This window comes from Aptenodytes forsteri, unplaced genomic scaffold, assembly GCF_000699145.1.
Source record: "Aptenodytes forsteri isolate BGI_AS27 unplaced genomic scaffold, ASM69914v1 Scaffold376, whole genome shotgun sequence".
NCBI lineage: Eukaryota > Metazoa > Chordata > Aves > Sphenisciformes > Spheniscidae > Aptenodytes > Aptenodytes forsteri.
This window is the reverse complement of record NW_008796056.1, coordinates 2,047,206-2,065,684: the sequence shown is the minus strand read 5'-3', so window position 1 is coordinate 2,065,684 and position 18,479 is coordinate 2,047,206. Positions and strand designations below refer to the sequence as shown.

At 39.6% G+C, this 18,479-nt stretch overlaps 1 protein-coding gene across 3 annotated transcripts in view; it reads right to left on the bottom strand.

The window, feature by feature from the left end:
- GRM5 (glutamate metabotropic receptor 5) overlaps positions 1-18,479 on the bottom strand; it is a 286,832-nt gene that overhangs the window by 153,007 nt on the left and 115,346 nt on the right. For all 3 annotated transcript variants that reach the window (XM_019473927.1, XM_019473928.1, XM_019473929.1), the window contains exon 2: positions 8,506-8,755. In XM_019473927.1, the coding sequence (XP_019329472.1) occupies positions 8,506-8,755 (250 nt within the window). The remainder of the gene's footprint in view (positions 1-8,505; positions 8,756-18,479) is intronic.

Sequence of the window (18,479 nt, the reverse complement as noted above, 5' to 3'; positions counted from 1 at the left end):
TATTTTTTAGAAAAAGGTCCAATTGAAAAAAAAAAAAAAAAAAAAAAGGATTTTAAAGAGAGAAAAGAAGATTAAGAAAATCAGGTTGATTGATTTGCTTTCAGTGTAGAAGTTTGCCTCACCCATCTCCCTAAAATCCTCAAGCATAGCTTGTGGGGTCCTTATGTTAATCTTTTGTGGTTCATACCATAGAAAGAAAATGATGGTCCTTTCAGTTATTACACAAACAGCCTTGGCAGCCACTCTACTGCTTCCATCTGCAGCAGGACACAGCTGGGGGCTGCTATTGCTCACCTTGAGGGTCTCTGAGCTCCAAGGCTGCCAGGTAAATAGAGACCACAAAGCTCCTTTGCAAACCTAAGTTATTCTTTACCCTCTAGTCTGCTTTACCTCTAAGAGCACTGTTTGGATATAGGAAGGAAGACAGCTTTTCACTTCCTTAATCTCTTTTACAGCTCTAGAAAAGCAAACCTTTGTTTTACTTTTAAGTTCTTTGTCTTTTGGGTGGCAATGAAGATTCTGACTTAATGCTGCTATTTACAGTGCATTTAATTACTAGGTATAATATGATAGCTGCTTCCTTGGGCTACACGTTGATGCCTGAACAAGAGAACTGAGAGATAAATAAATGAGTGGGCAGAGACAGTTGCCTCAGAGGAAACAGCATTCAGGTGAGGCTGTAGCAGGCTCCTATCTACCGTGGATTGAAGAAAAAGGGAGCAGACCTGTCATACAGGCTGGGGTTGCCTGATTGTACTCTGAAAGTATTTTTTCACCTATTTATTTTGTCCCCGGAGAAGAGATCTGTGCACTTATATTACATTTAGCTTCCACATTTTTTTCAGAGGTTATCCAGTTAGAACTATACTAGGTAGAAGAATTTTGGCTGATTAATTTTTCCCTGAAGCAGCAGAAATAACCAAAGATGAATTTAGAGCATATTCAGGTCTGCAAAATTTCATATCCTCATTTATTTTACAGGAACTTCTCCACTAGGTGGACTTGTACAAACACAGAAAAAGGCATGTTAACCCACACCATACAGCATGCTTTCAGAAGGGAAATTATTACATCCTCTGCAGTGAGATCTTTCTTTGTCCAACAGGCACTTTTACAAGTCTCACAAAAGATCTCTTTTTTAAATTATTGAAAAGATCTCATTTCCCTCAGATCATCCATCTTGCTTTAATTTTCCTTCAGCAATAGTTGCCCTTTTTGGTTGCTAACCAGATTTTCTTCAAATATTGCTGAGTTTCCTATCAGCCAAATTACTTTTGGGACTTCCTGGAACTAATGGTCCTCCACATTTTGTTCTCCCTCCTTATCCTCATCTCTACTACTCACCTTCTACTTAGCTCTTTTTGCTGTAACATCTGTGAGCCTCAGAATCAATAATATTTTTCTCCAATCCATCTCCTCAGGAGCTAAGCAGGTATCTTTCTTTTATTAGGAGAGGTGATTTGTGAAAGCTAGGGAATACATACACTGTTCTGAGAAGAATGGGCACTGCTTCACTGGGCCGTCTGCCCTCTTGCAGAGCATCACTTGAATTGCTTGTGATCATCACACTTCTAGATTTGGTGTCCTCACCTTATCCACCTTCAGTTGGACATGCTCTGCCAATGATGGCATGCTCGAGAGAGTTCCCCTTATGCTGGGGCACAGCCTTTTGCATATCACAGAACAGAGTGAATTCTGAAAATGCAGGATGTGATTCTCAGTGTTTGCAAGGACATTTAAGGATGTAGTCATTAAGTCCTGACTGCACTTCAAGGAAGCACAGAAACTCTGTGGGATGCCCTGTAGTTCTAGATTTCCCATCCCTTTGTTGTAGCTGTTTTAACCGATACACAACTTATAATTTTTCTATAAGCCCTTGACTGAATTAGTATCTAAGGGCCATGGGGAGATCAAATCAGACTGATAAATTTCAGCCATGTTTCTCCATCTAGACAGCTGAAAATCAGAATCAGTACTAGAGCCTAGGGAAACATTTCCACCTCTGTTGATTTTTTTAGTGGTTGTGTTTAATTTTTTTCATTTTATGCAAAAGGAAGTCCTTAATAATCTTAATTAATTTCTCTTCACTCAAACAAGGTAGTTAATACCCAAGTAAGTCTGACACACAATACACATACTGGAACATGAAGCATATGGAAGTTCCAGTAATTCTTTGCAGATCAATACTGCCTCTGAAATGCCATTTGGAAGCTGGAGATGTTGACCAAGCCATTTTACCTCTATAAGTTTCCACTTTCCCTTTTCCTTTCCCTTCTCCTTTCCCTTCTCCTCTCCTTAAGGTAGGAAAAGTCCTACTGTCTTGCATTTGGAATCACAAATCCTTTGCAAAATTTCTGTCTCTTGCTCTGTAGGTTTGTACAATAGCTACTTTTATACTATTAAATAAACAAATCAGAGACAGTTATCTCGTCTGGAGGTAAGAGGCATGCAAGGCCTGCATCCATATATCTTAACACTCTTCTACCCCAAAACAGAGTATCTGTGTCCAAACTGCCTCTTGGTAACAATCCCTGACAGCACTGTCACCAACACCATGTCCAAGTCCCATCCCAAAAGTGCTAGTTGCTATAGGAAAAAACAATGCCAGCGAGCAAAAAAAGAAAAAAAGTTATCCAGTACTGAAGAACTGTTCTCTGACCCCATTTTATTTAGGACAGTTATAGTCAATATGCATAATTTCAGTTATGGCTAATAGTTTCTATTGTATTATAAAAAATCATGTGAACTGGCACTGTAACATTTAGTAATTCCCAGAGATGTTTTGGAAACCTTGTAGATGAAAGGCATCAGATAAAATTATCACTGGCGAGAGTAATCACAGAGGTTTTGTTCAAACATCAGATGCTAATAGCCAAGAGGAGGAGGGTGAAGGTGTTCATACGACATGAAACAAAATTTCAGCTATTGGGGCCGACTACTACCTATAATGAGGAACAGCTGAAAATCACCTACAAACAAATTGGTTTTATCTATACAATTAATACTCCATATTTCCTTCTGAATTATGTTCCACAGTTATTCTGCTATGTGAATGTTTTATTTATTCTCTAATGAATTTTATCTGTGAGGATATCTCCTGGTATATGACCTGTGGATGACAGAAGCAATAAACACAAACAGATGAAACCTGGTGTCCATATCTCAATTAAGTTTTAAGTCACCCTCAGTAAGTTTGCAGATGACACCAAGTTGGGCGGGAGCGTTGATCTGCTCGAGGGTAGGAAGGCTCTGCAGAGGGACCTGGACAGGATGGATCGATGGGCCCAGGCCAACTGTATGAGGTTCAGCAAGGCCAAGTGCCGGGTCCTGCACTTCGGCCACAACAACCCCATGCAGCGCTACAGGCTTGGGGAAGAGGGGCTGGAAAGCTGCCCAGCAGAGAAGGACCTGGGGGTGTTGGTCGACAGCCGGCTGGACATGAGCCGGCAGTGTGCCCAGGCGGCCAAGAAGGCCAATGGCATCCTGGCCTGGATCAGAACTAGTGTGGCCAGCAGGAGCAGGGAAGTGATCGTGCCCCTGTACTCGGCACTGGTGAGGCCGCACCTTGAATCCTGTGTTCAGTTTTGGGCCCCTCACTACAAGAAGGACACTGAGGTGCTGGAGCGTGTCCAGAGAAGGGCAACGAGGCTGGTGAGGGGTCTGGAGAACAAGTCTTCTGAGGAGCGGCTGAGGGAACTGGGCTTGTTTAGCCTGGAGAAAAGGAGGCTGAGGGGAGACCTCATCGCTCTCTACAACTCCCTGAAAGGAGGTTGTAGTGAGGTGGGTGTCGGTTTCTTCTCCCAAGTAACTAGTGGTAGGACGAGAGGAAATGGCCTCAAGTTGCACCAGGGGAGGTTTAGATTGGATGTTAGGAAAAATTTCATTACTGAAAGAGTGGTTAAACATTGGAACAGGCTGCCCAGGGAAGTGGATGAGTCCCCATCCCTGGAGGTATTTAAAAGACGTGTAGATGAGGCACTTAGGGACATGGTTTAGTGGGCCTGGTGGTGTTGGGTTGACGGTTGGACTCGATGTTCTTAGAGGTCTTTTCCAACCTCAATGACTCTATGACTATGACTAAGTTGAATAACGGTTAGGTTAAAATAACATTTTTTTCACACTTGAAAGTCAGCACACTCACCTTTTTATTTGAGGTTAAGTCCAATTCCTCAAGGTGCATGAGGCAAATATTTGCTGAGTATCTAAAATGTTTTTCATGCATCAAAAAGCTCTAGAACGCTACAATCACTAATGACTTGCCATCTTTCATCTCTGTTCACAGACAGGCAATGCAATTTCAGGAACTGCATAGTATGTCAAGAGTGGAGTGTTTATTGAAGGATATCTTTTCTCCTCCCCTTGGGGCTCTAGAGGGTGATCTATTTGATACGTACTCTCCTTGGCCACTCCATTTTCTGTTTATCTGAGCATAAAACAGGTGCTATAAGAATTCCATGACCTCCAAAAATCTCAGTATTTTTGCAAAGCTTCAGATTGGAAATATTAGGGGTAAACCCAAATCAAAACTGGAACAAAAAAAAGCTAAGAGGAAGTGGAAATGTTGATTTCTTGTGGTTTCCCATAGATCTGCTGTGTGGCTTTGGGACTTTAGTTCTTTCTGTGCATTCGGAAATACAATAAAATAATTCTCCACAGAACAAGGGGGAAGCAAAATGCATTTGTAGGGTAACAAATAAGTATCCATTAGTGATGAAGTTTTCTGTGTAAGCCCATTGCATTTCAGTGACAGGCACTCTCCCTACACTTGGAGTGTCCTTTTATAACCTTCTCAGTTGAATGGGCAGCCCAAAGCAACTTCAGGATCAGAGCACGAATGAAAATATAAATCTTACCCTAGTCCATTTTCCTGCATAGCTTCACAAGAGAAATTAGTTGCATGAACCTTCTTTTATTTCAGAGGTAGCTCTTTCCCCTTCGAGTGCTCTGAACCATCTGTTCTTTTCAAAATCTTGCTAAATGCCTTTTTCCCATATATAAATGATGCACAAAAAAGTCCCCAACATAATCTGCTTGTAAGATCTGGGTTTGTCCTGGTGTCACATCCATCCCAGGTCAGTGCCTTAGGCTGTTCTCCACAGAACCAACCAATCAGCCTCGCTCTGGACCAACAGTTAAATATTCGTAGCCAACAGAGCCAAACAGCTGAAACCAAGAGAGCACACAGCACATCAAGGTTCTGGAAAACAGAGCTTCAAATCCCTACAGGAACTCAGGCCACCAGTGGACAATGACATTATTGTCTTGCATCCCATCTACATGAAGAAGCCTTCCTGCAAGTTCTCTGATCTTTCTTTTGCTTTTTTCTTTCCCTTCTGCTGAGAAGCCTTGAGATTATCCCACAACAGAATGAGAATATTTTTGTGAGAATGAACATTGTGCTGGTTTGGCTGGTGTAAAGTTAATTTTCTTCATAGTAGCTGGTATGGGGTTATGTTTTGGATTTGTGCTGGAAACAGTGTTGGTGGTAATACAGGGATGTTTTCGACATTGCTGAGCAGTGCTTACACAGAGTCAAGGCCTTTTCTGCTCCTCACCCCACCCCACCAGTCAGTAGGCTGGGGGTGCACAAGAAGTTGGGAGGGGACACAGCCGGGACAGCTGACCCCAATGGACCAAAGGGATATTCCATACCATGGGATGTCATGCTCAGCATATAGAGCTGGGGGAAGAAGGAAGGGGGGGACGTTCAGAGTGATGGCGTTTGTCTTCCCAAGTAACCGTTAGGCGTGATGGAGCCCTGCTTTCCTGGAGATGGCTGAACACCTGCCTGCCGATGGGAAGGAGTGAATGAATTCCTTGTTTTGCTTTGCTTGCGTGCGCAGCTTTTGCTTTACCTATTAAATTATCTTTATCTCAACCCATAAGTTTTCTCATTTTTACTCTTCTGATTCTCTCCCCCATCCCACTGTGGGGGAGTAAGCGAGCAGCTGTGTGGTTCTTAGTTGCTGGCTGGGGTTAAACCGCAACAAACATTTTTGTGGAACATAACTAACTGCTCCACAACATCCCACACTGTGCACATGAGTCTTGCTGCACTGCAGGGACATAAAACAGTCCGCTTTCCTGACTAAGGGTGACTCAAAGCAAAGCAAAAGTCCTCAGTAGGCAAAACTAGTTGTTGTTTTTGTTGGTGGTTCTAAAACCAAATCTGTACCAAATCTATTGAAAGGACATAGGAGGCTCCTAGATCCTTGCGATTGCCCAAGTGCAGAGCCATATGTAGAGAGAATACATCACTCCAGCTGTCCTCAGCTGTCTGATGCAGCCACAGAAATGCTCTACTTGGGTGAAGGTAGGTGCAATTATTTTACATCTGTCCCCAGCAGCTACTGGCTGGGGACAGGTTAAGGTATGTCTGAGAAGCCACTTCTCAGCCATTTCCTTGGAATCTCTGTTAATAAATAGAAAGGAGAGAAAAAAAATCCCCTACACTTCTCTTTTTTTTTTCTTTGTAAACACTTCTAGTTCATGCTACAGTTTTCACAAATAAATTTTATAGTACTGCCACAAGCATGGACACTCATAAATTGGTCCGGTAGAATTAAGGATTTTTGTTTTAACTTCAAACAGTTTACTGTTTAGAATTCTGAGAGAAACTATCACTTTCAATTTACTGAATGACAGTCATCTATTGAATGACAACTTTCTTATAATTAGGCGTGACATCTCCCACTGCAGCTAGGAACAGGTATTTTTCACTGACAAAAAATCAAAACCAGTTTTCTCTAGACCTTACTTTTTTGAAGAAGTAAGCTTTATTGCTCCATTCTTCTTCACAGTCACCAGTTCCTGAAGTCCTTATTCATAAAAGCATCTCAGAGGGCTAAATTTAGCACTGCTGTACATAAACAAATCCCATAGAAAATTAACTATGGTTTGGAGTCTGGAGGAGTTAAGGGTCAACATATTTTTTTAAAACAATGCTTATGTGCTTCTAAATTTGGGTCCTGCTGCAGAGAATTGGTAACTTCTTGTATTTAGGAAAAAAAGAAGGACACGATTGTGGGTAACTTCTTGTATTTAGGAAAAAAAGAAGACAGCAAAGGACACCTGGCACCAGATTCAGGTAGAGATAGTGGAAGTGGCATTTGCTCTGCTTTACTCTAAAAAACTGGCAAGTAGGCTTTTCCACCAAAGCTAGTCATCAGGAGAGTCTTTGTACAAGCCCTTTTCTAGAACGTAATTTCTCTGAGATACTTGAAATGTCCACATTACAAACAAGGGACCTAAGAAGGTCCTATTTTTCTCCATTAACTATAGAGGGAACTGTGATGACTAACCCACATGGAAGTATCTAAACTGTAGACATCTAAATACGTTTAGGTGAATCTTACCCTGAGGACTGTGGTCCCTTTAGGTGTCAGTCCAGAAAAGGACCAAGATAATCCATGGAAGAACCTACAGATAAAATGTATTTGAAAGGAAGGGCAGACACAGTTGCCATAAGACAGAGAGATAATTAAAAAAATTCAGATATGAAATTGTCAACACATAGGCTGATGCCAAAGAGTAGGGGCAGAGGCAGGAGTCCCTGTTGTTGCCTGTTTGCTTCCCCCTTTGCCCAAGGGGGAAGGGCAGCTGTGTGCAATAGTGCAGACTGGGAATAGAGGCTGATGTCCTACCAGTGGGGCAGTCTCAGCATCCCAGTTTCCAAGACAGCTGGGCAGAGCTGCAGTCCTTACATGTTTCCCTGAGGGTCTCACCAGGACAGCTGGTTTCACTGACACTGTTTTATTTGTGTTCCTGTACAGTTCATTCTTGGGCCAGCGTCAGGTCATCCTTCTAATAATGCACTGGAAAGGCAGTAGGCCACGTTAGCTACTCTTGGCATGTGCCGTTTTATAAAGATCCCAGTAGGTTTACATCAGTGTCTTTTACTTCTCTGTTTACTAGCCCTTTTTCTGCTTGGTGAACACGTCTGAGTGAGTTTTCCTTTCTCCCCTTGGTGGTTAGGGAAGGAACCACTGATATTGAGCTCCACGTAAGAGAAAGGATTACCTATATATTGCTTTTAGGACAGTATGTGCATGTCAGCACATTGGCTCAGGAAGAAAAGATGATGGTTAACAAACTATGTTTTGGGAAGGTCTATTTCATGTCCACCCAGAGGCCACATCAGCAATCCTTAACACAGTTTTACTCAAATGAGGCATAGCTTCAGGCCGTATATGTACATGATGCATTTTAAACTGCAGTGAACAAAATGGATGATACAAATCAAATGGTTTTGTGTCAGCCTTCCCTTACACAACGCTATTAAGACTGGCCAAGCAGGCTTGTGTTTGCCTGGCGTGTCATGAGAATGATGCATGTGTTTGTAGAGTATGTACCACTATGACATGGCTGACATTACTTTCTATCTCTTAGATATGCACATGTATAGGAGAGACCACGAGTACGTTTTACGTATGCTTGACTGGACTGTCTTACTGTTTTTACCCCACTCGGTAAAGAGGCTGGCTATAATTGCATGGTATTACTCACCTGCCCAGCAGCAAAAATTCTCCAGCGAGTCCCAGGCGCCTCATAGCCATTAAGAGTCCTCTCACAGTCATGCCTTCACAGAAGCAGGCAACCACTCTTGCCTTGGGCAGGTGGCTCCGAAGCTTTCGCAGCAGCTTGTCAAAGCTCTGTTCACCAGCATTGCTATAGATCTTGTAGGAATGTGCAATGCAGATCCCTTCCTTGGCCGCCATATCTTTGAAAGCTTCCATTCCACTTTCACCGTAGTTTCCTAAATACAAACAGAAACACATATGCAGATATTAAAATTTGCAGAAGCTTTTCATGCTTTGGAAACAGCAAATATTTTAAAGAATATGTAACATATCTGCATAGAGATCAGTGTACCGATCTTAACAAAATAACATTAACATTTTGATTTATTAATCCATTTTTTAAGTCAAGGTCAACGTATTTTCCCAGAAACCTCACTTCTGTTTAGGAGCCTGCACCTCTGTTGAAATCAAAGGCTGTTAGGTACCTCAATACCTTTGAGGATCTGGTCTCAAATGTTTACAACAATGTATATATAAATTGCACAGCTTCTTCTGATTCTCTTCAGTTGACTAAATGTGGTCAAGTGCTCTGGGGTTTACTTCAGAAAATCTAAAAATATATGTTCAGAATAAATATTTTAAATATAAGCAAAACAAAACAATGACTCATAACAACACGACTTTGTTCATAATGCAATCTGAAAAGCAAAAATTTTTTTAATTACACTGAAAGTTAAAACATCCTATGAAGAAAGAACTTCTGGTGACTCGGGAGGATGAATGGCATAATTGAGGATTAGCATTACAGAGACCACAGGATCACAGATGGACTAATTGTACTTCTGTGTTGGTTTTCTCTAAATTAAATGTCTACCAACCCAACAGGAAAAACTTCATATTTTCTTTCAATCTATTCTTCCCCTGTGGGATAAACTGATAATAAATATTAACAGATAGATACATTTATTGTTTTTTATTCTGTTTCACCATGGAAAATTCTTCATTGCTAGGCCTTTTTCTCAAAATTAAATGTCTACCAACCCAACAGGAAAAACTTCATATTTTCTTTCAATCTATTCTTCCCCTGTGGGATAAACTGATAATAAATATTAACAGATAGATACATTTATTGTTTTTTATTCTGTTTCACCATGGAAAATTCTTCATTGCTAGGCCTACATAAAAGTCACAGTGCTTGAACAGTGGGTGTACTGACGCCACTGACAATCATCCTGACCAGGATTGTCTCTCTGGTTCCCTGTGCTCCTCCATCTGGCTGTCTAAATCTGTTTCATGTCTCATTTAAATAAGAAGGCCTTTGAGGCAGGAAATTTTTCTCCAAAATATTGCCTTAACCCCTCAATAATATTCCATAGAAACACAGTCAGTAAATTAGTAAAAGTGAGAGTGTTAAAATAATGCTTTTGCAAGGAACTGCTGGTCCTTCACTTATTTCTGTTAGTTTGCAAATGGAAGAATCTGTAAGGAAAATGCTTTCTTTCACCAGCATATTTACAAGTATATAAAAGCACTGAAGGTGAAAATGCAGTAAGAATCAGACAACTGGATTTGGGCTGTCATCTGGTTTTGTGACCTAAGACATTGGAGCCACCAAGCATTCAGCTTGCCCACCTAGGGAATCGTCCCTGTCGCTCTGGTGCTAGAGTTTAAAGGCTGTATTAGGCTCAGCACTGCACATGAACATGAAAAACACTGTCTCTAGTTTGAAGATCTTACCATCTGAATAGCCAAAAGAAACATAGAGCAGAAGAGAGGAAATAGCATTACCTACATTTCACATCAGGAATGAATCACTGAGACCTTGAAATTTCCAAATGGTGCCCAACCAGAACGGCAACTTGAATGCAGATGTCCTTAGCTAATATGACTTTCATTTTCCTCCCTGCTGTGATCAGGCCTGATGGAAAAAACATTACTATGCAAATTGTGCCTGGACAAAATGTCATACGATTTTTAAACTCAGTTGTTGCAATGCTTCCTGGGAGTTGTAAATCAAGTGCCTACTGCTTCCCCATGTGTCACGCTCTTAGGGCAAACTATGTTTCCCGTGATACATGAGCATCAAGTGATTCCCATGAGATGCTGAAACAGTTCAGCTAGAGGTCAAAAATGTGGTGCCTCATGAAAGATGTATTATAGCCTCAGAAGTCAGTCTGAAGGAAAAATGGGGGTCAGCCACATGTAACTCCCACCGGGCCCTGAGGCCATCTAAAATAAAATTAAGCTGTTTGACAGGAAATACACTGCTTTGTTTAAAATTATTCCAATTTAAGTTAATCTGGATCAACATTAAATGTTGTGTTTCATTTTTCTAACAGAAAATAAAAAGGAAAAAAAAAAATCATATCCAGCTTTGTCATAGAAGATGGAAGTTTGAGGAAAAGCTGTTCCATAGTATATCTCAAAGAGATTGAAATTCTGAAGACTTCATTTTCTGTCAAAAAATTGTCAATGGAAAATTCACGGCCAGGTCTTACAGAATTGGATCTCTTCAATGTTCCAGATGCTGCACTCTTTGTTTGAAAATGTTATAAACGTACAAACGTATAAATGTACAAACACCCTGAGGCTTGCTATAAAGCTGAGAATAGGTTTCATTACAGTACTGAAAAACAGTAGGTCTTAAAATGAACACAAAGTGCATTAACTCTTTTCCAGTCAAATAAGGGTTGCTCCGGCATAAGTGCCATGGACTCATCATGTATCAAGACAGGGAGGTTTTGTGAAACCATACAGAAAGTAATGTGTCATCCAAAATGAGAGGAAACATGTTAAATTACCAAGGCCACTTAGCAAAGTGTTACGTTTTTAACATTTGGAAAAAAAACACCCTGGCAGTCCAAATGTGAGAGTGACTGAGTTCTCCAACTTGGAAAACTATAGCTGTATGGCATGAGCTCAAGGGAGATTTGATGAAAACAGAAAGCAGCCTTGCTTCAAGACACTCATACAAATACACTGGTGGAGCTCGTCATGATCATTGCTGATTAAACTCTACTTAATTAATTATTTATAGTAAATTCCCCTGTTGTGCAAGAAGTTTGATGAGGTATGTATATTTAATTTGAGCTATACTGTGGGGATAATGAACACTCCTTGATGGAAATATAAATTCTTTTCTGCTGAAGTCCTTTGCACCACATACTAGGATTAATTTCCTCTGAGCTATCTTTCTTTCTGTGGAAAAACTGTACGTGCATGAAGGTATACATATAGCACTGAGGGAATGGGAGTGGGAAACTGGGTAAGTTACACTACATCATTTGCTTGAGGGTGAGATGTGAGGTTCACAGTGGAAGAGCATCTCCATGCTTTCTGTATGGAACTGGGCTCTTCATGGACGTTTCGTTCTTGAACTGTGGCATTTCCATAGTAGTACTACTAAAACTGCTACAGCAAGAGCAAGTTTCCGCTGACTGGGCAGTTCCCGCTCTTCAGCCAGGTCTGTGACACAAGGAGAAGGATATGGGGACTTTTGGGCTTGCACACATGGATGGACAAGGTGAGGACTTATGCAGCCTGACTCTGAGAATGAGTCTGTAGTTTCACTTCCAAGTGAAAATTAATTCAGAAGCCCTACGCTGGAACCAAAGCAACGTCTTCTGTGAGTCCCCTGTGATGGAAGCTGCCTAGGTCCTGGCAATCTATCCACGTAGCTATTTTGTTTCTGTTTCTAAATTTAAAGAAAGATCCTAAGGAAAAGTTAAACAGAAAGGAGGGATTGATTTACTTCTGCTTGGCTAGTTCCAGTTCAGCAGAAAAGACTCAACAAACAACACAAGCTGGAAGTATGGTCAATTCAGCTCCTCCTCCCCCACCAAACTCCATCTCCATTTCAGTGTTTGGAAACCAGCACCTCTATATTGTGACTGGCTCTGCTGGAGGAGATATCACAATTTTTTACTGGATGTTCATGTCCTCTTGAAAGTTTTTCTGTTGGTGGCATAATCAGAGCTGCTGGCTGTTGATGGCTTTTGTAAATATGTCCTGTACTCATGGAAACAACTGGCAGCTGGGTTCTTTTAAAATGCCAGCCTGAATCCTGCATGTTGCCTACCTGAACGTCTGGCCCTAAGCCCAGTTCAAAAGCTACTCCCATATGTCTCTGCATGTTTAAAAAAAAATTGATTATGTCATCATGCAAAAGACTTATGCCTGCTTCAGAGTTGGAATTTTGTTCAAAACTCAAGCATATGCGTCCCCACCTACAGTCTAACTATAACAATCTGTTAGTTCCACTTCCAATGAATCAGTACTAGAAACTATTAAGAAGCTTAAAAAGAACAGATTGTGCTTTTTTCCAGATGAAGCTTAATATAGTATAGTACATAATAATACTTCAATCTGATAGAAAAGGGTCAGGCAAACTGCAAGCTGCTCTTGCTGCTCCTCCTGCCCAGCAGTTGAGCCAATTAAACTATCTAAACATAAACCATTAAGATCTTATCTGCGTTACACAGCAAAACAACAAGGTTTTTAATCTCAAGATAATAAACAAAATACACTGACATCTGCTGTATCACACTAAAAGTTGTCAATATGAGACAAAAAGTCCCTACAGCCAAATGGAATAATGAACCACATTTTCTCCTGCCCAGGGATTTTTGGGGTGTCACACATTTCTTTTTGAATGCAAGAGCTTTTTTATCATTAGCTGCACGTACAAATTGTTATCAGGTAATTGTTAGGTTTATAAGAGAGTTTCAGTGAACATAGATGAGAATCAACCTTTAGGAGAGATTTAGGATGTAAAATTGCTTTGGGTAGAACACAGTGAAAATTCACAAAGAAAAAAGACGAGGAGGCTGAAGTGAAATTGAAGAAATGCATTATGTCATTCATCTAGCTGGTAATAATCCTACCTACCACAAAGCGTATTTATTTCAGCTGAAGTGCTACCATCATTTTTATAGACAAGGAAGAGCAAAACACAGAATAATACTCTATGCTGTATCTGAGCCACAGAAAAGAAGTCAAGTCAGGTTAAAATTCTCAGTAGATGTTTTGCAAGCAATACAGGGAACACAGAGCTTAATTTTTTACTAGCTTTAATTGGCATCAATAGAATGAACTTTGCCAGAAATACCTAAAAAAATCTAAGTAGGTATAATTTTGAAAATGCATGTGGGAGTAATGGAAGATATTTATGAAAGGCAACATGTTGGTTGATTTACCAGGATGATCTTCCAGAGAGTCAAGGATATGGGGGTGTAGAATAGTTTCCCAAACGGAAATGTTAGAAGTCTGTTTGAATGTTACAATTCAAATTAATCATGGCAAAACACCAATAGTACCTGCTACTACTGATACCTACTAGATATTGTCCATATCTAACTGCCGCGACTGTATGACCCTTTTAAAGTTTCATCACTATTAAGAATAGGGACATAATACCAAAACTCTTGAGCAGCTACAGCAACCACTTGATACAACATTACGAAAATCACGGCCTTCCTGGTACAGTGGGGAGTACTAGTGGGACAATAGAGCATTATTTCATTCTGAAGGGTACAAACCAAATGAAATCAAATCACATGTGCCTGAAATTCTGGAGTTGTTTATGTGCACTAAAAAAAAGAAAAAAAACCAACCTGTTTTCATTTTATCAAAATATTTTATTTAAATGATTTTAAATGGGATTTCAGTTTCTGTATTAAGTATATATGTATAAAACAACAACAAATAAAATAAAAATGTCATTTTGAAAGCAGCCCATTAAAAAATACCTTAAATGAGAATAGTTCCTCAAAATATATTCCACTCAAACATCTCCAACCAGATCTTTTCCTTAATAATCACTCGGAGACTGGGATGTTCCAGTTCAATTATCTTGAGTGCTAGATAGCAACTTCAAAGCCTTTGAGCTCTTTCCTCATAAGATATTCAATCTGAAAGTCTGCATTTCATGGAAATATATATATATGTACACACACACATTTATAAGGATATTACTCTTTTTATAAACTAATCTCTAACATTCGGAATGCAAGTAGACAAATGCTGCTCTGGTGAAAGGACACCAACCCAGAATAAGTCCCGCTAGGCTTTCCTCAGCATGACACCATGTTCTATCTCCAGCGCCATGCCTCATTTGGAGCCGCACATTGAAACAGCTGTTATGAAGCTTCTTCACAGGGCCGCAGCAGAGCTGTGGCACAGCACAGTATGCAGCCAAGATGGAAGACCTCTTGATGAAAATATGGCCTGTTATATGCAATCAGTTTTCACACAAGAGTTGTTTTCCTGTGAGGTTATGTTCTTTGGCAGGAGTTGTCAAGAAGGTTTATCTGTTGCTCCTCACGCAAAACCAAGCGATCATGTCAACGGAAGGTTTCTCCAAAGGAACGACTACTCAAGCAAAGCAGCCAGGCAATGTTGGCTGGGCTCGGAGAGGTATCAGAGAACGAGAAAACAGCAAAGAAGCAGCACGGGGCAAAAATTCCCTCAGTGATTTATTTAAGAAAACTACCTACTCCATCCTTACAATTGTTGTCCCTGCTTTCCTTAAGCACAGACAAACTCAAAGTGAGTGCATGATCTAACAGCTAAGGCCTTATAAGGGACATAAAACACTGATAACTGCAGTTAGAACTCTGTCCTTAGCTATCTATATGATCATGGAGACCTCATATATCTATTTCCTTGGATGTTCATCTTTTCCATTCAAACTGAAAGCTCTTCGAACAGCACTTATCAATTGTTAAGTGTTCATAAAACTCAGACCCAAAAGGATTGCCTATATCGCTTGAGTTCATAAAACTCAGACCCAAAAGGATTGCTTATATCGCTGGTGGCTTGGTAGATGAAGATAGTATAAGATGTGTCAATATAAAGAAGCTTTAGTTGCCACGACATCATACTGGCTATGACCTTAATTTCCTCTTCTGTGAACAGTTTTGAGATTTTCAGTTTTGTACATTTGAGGACAAGAAATGTTTTCATAATCTCAAAACTACTAGCCAACCAAAAACCCCACTTCTAGTTCTCTTAAAATTCAATTCAGTCTGATTGAAATAATTTGTTGAAATGATCTTATAATATTCAATTTAGATATTGACCATGTTATAATTTCTTATAAGCCTCATATCACCTTCTACAACGTAAAATAAAACCAGAATATGCATTCTGAATGAGGAAACTAGTTTATTTTTACTTTGAAAATAATTAACTGAAATATTTTGACATTTAAAAATAAATTCAGCATGTTTAATTAAGAAATTAATTCAGCTCTTTTCTGTGAGGTTTTTAAGTTTCAGCTACTGGGTATTTTCTGACCAGAAGTTTTCATTCAAAGGTTTTTAGACCAGCTGCATTCATTAGATCTTTGTTTAAATAAATAATGTTTAAATTATTTTAGTGAGGTAATATACAATATACAAAAAATATAACTGTACTTTATTAAATTAAATATATGTGTTCATTATCTCCTCATCTGAGAAAGCTCAGAAGTATCACTTTGATAGCAAAGTTTCTCTTCTCTTTCTCATCTCCTCTTGGCTATTTTGAAATAATAAATTCATTCCTCTTAAGAAAATGATGACCTAGTTTCACAGCTTAATGCACCTCAATTCTGTTTATTTTTAAATTATCACTTCATAACTTTAAAAGAAAGACTCCTTTAAACATTGCTGCTATGTGAATACAGGGAACAGTCTGGAAACAGCCTTTTCTCTATGATTCCTTTGATCCATCCTGCTAACTGGCATGTCTGCAGCTCTGTGGCCTTGTCCACTGAGCGATGTTTGAAGTCCTCCGTGATGTTAATGTCTGCTAAAGAATTTTAAGCTTGACAGCTTTTGCAGAAACATGCTGCCATCTCTGCCTGCTCTCCTTGTTTTCAGACTGGAGAGATTAAAAATTTTCTGTACTTTCTGTGTGTGAAATAGCTCTTTCTATCTACCTGACTTTCAGATATTTCCCTTAGATATTTCCTGTATCATTTCATCATTTCATTTCAAAATGAAATCATTAATGAAAACACAGTTCCTAGTGGACTCCAGGGATACTTTAACTTTTCTTTCACTTTCATTTAGGGTTATACTTTTCCTTTTTTGTTTGGTGTTCAGATAGAAATGAGGGCACATGAGACTGACAATATTGGACTGGAGGATGTTCCTTTCAGGAAACAAATGCTGTGTCGGAAAGGAGAGGGCTTTGCAGTGAGAACACTTCGGTCTATGATCCTGTACCCTTCATTGTGGGTGTAGTGAATTCCCAAGGAATGCAGCTTGCCTGGGGTTTCTTCACCGGTATTTGGACCCAGTCCCAGTTCTGGCTTAGGCTATTAACTATTATATTTCTCAAAAGTTGGCCCCTTCTACAAGTGAACAACCAGTCACACTTCTGTACATTCACAACCTGGAACATACCTTCAGGTAATATAAATTCTTAATTCTGCAATGGTTTGCAACTGGTCTTTTCTGAAATACACTTGATGTCCTATTCTGCTGCTGCAGTAGATGAGCACTACCAGAAGTCACCCAGCAAAAAGAAGCATAATTCAGGGATTAGATAGACTCTGAAGGCCTTCAATTAATCTTTTGAGTTTTCTGGTAAGTGCCTCTCTTTCTGCCCTCTCTCTCATGTGTGAAATGAAGGTAAAAATATTTTCCTGACTGTGGTGTTGCGAGAATAAATGTATTATCGATTGAGAGAAACTCAGATAACTACAGTCATGAGGGCCACATTTATGTTGAACAGACTGAATGAAACCTGATAGTTTTGCCTCACAAAACCCCACATTTGCTTAGTTGTAACAATAACCACATCGTGTTTATTATAGCAATAATCACTCTGTATGTCTAACATCTGTTTTAATAATAAAACCTAATATTTCCCATGGTAATTGTAGATGATGGCAAGGCTACTCCAAAGAGAGCACCTTAATTTCACTTTAACTGATTGTGCACATTCATATTCAGCACATTCATTTGGGACAAGAGTGGATTTCGTGACTTTCCCAGTCTGAGCTCTGAGAGAAGTGCAGTCTATCAGGAATCCATGAATATTTAGAGTAGTAACTGGAAGGCAGATCTATGACTGCATTTCCCACGCGTGCTTTTCAAAAGATTTTGAAGGGGATAATACGAAGTTTCTTGGGGCATATTAATCATTCTTAAAGTATACTGTGTAGGATGAGAAGGCCTATACTGTGTGACTAACTACTTCCTTGGAGATAGTCTCATTTTAGGAACATGTTGGATAATTGTTTCCTCTTGGCAGATAACAAAGATTGCATCTTAGAAGAATACTTGAAAAATACATTTGAATATGTTAGAGGTACAGCTGGTTTTTGAATTGCAACTTTAGAGGGTATTACTAAGTAGGAGACTACCATCCTCAGCTTTTGGATGCAGAAACTGAAGAAGAAAAATATAGCAATAGACCAGGGTTGAAGGCAAGAATATGATCACCTCAATTTCAGATTAAGCTGCCCTAGGGCAAAAGAATAGTTACTTATTAAATAATTACAGAATAATTTTTAGAAACTCTTTACAACGGTGGAGATTTCATGGCTACCTTGAACAAAATGTCCCAAGCCAAACTAGTCTTTTCATAAATTTTCCTTCATTAGTTCTTAACCTGTTCTTCTATGTTCCCTTTCAATTTAAGCCTATCATATCTTGTCCTATCAAATATAAGAATAGCTTCTCAAATTGATGTTTTCAGAAGCCCTTAACAGCTTTGAAGACAACCACCATGTCTCCACTTAATTTTCTTTTTTTTAAGACTAAACAAGTCCAGCTTTAATCTGGTGATCCTGTTTTCTACACTTCTTTTCATATTTCTGGTTTTCTTGTGGTTGATCTCCAATTAGTACATGTTGTCCATCCAGGATGATGTGCAGTTTTGGGGCCGGTCTTGTTCAATATCTTTATCAATGATCTGGATGAGGGGATCGAGTGCACCCTCAGTCAGTTTGCAGACGACACCAAGTTG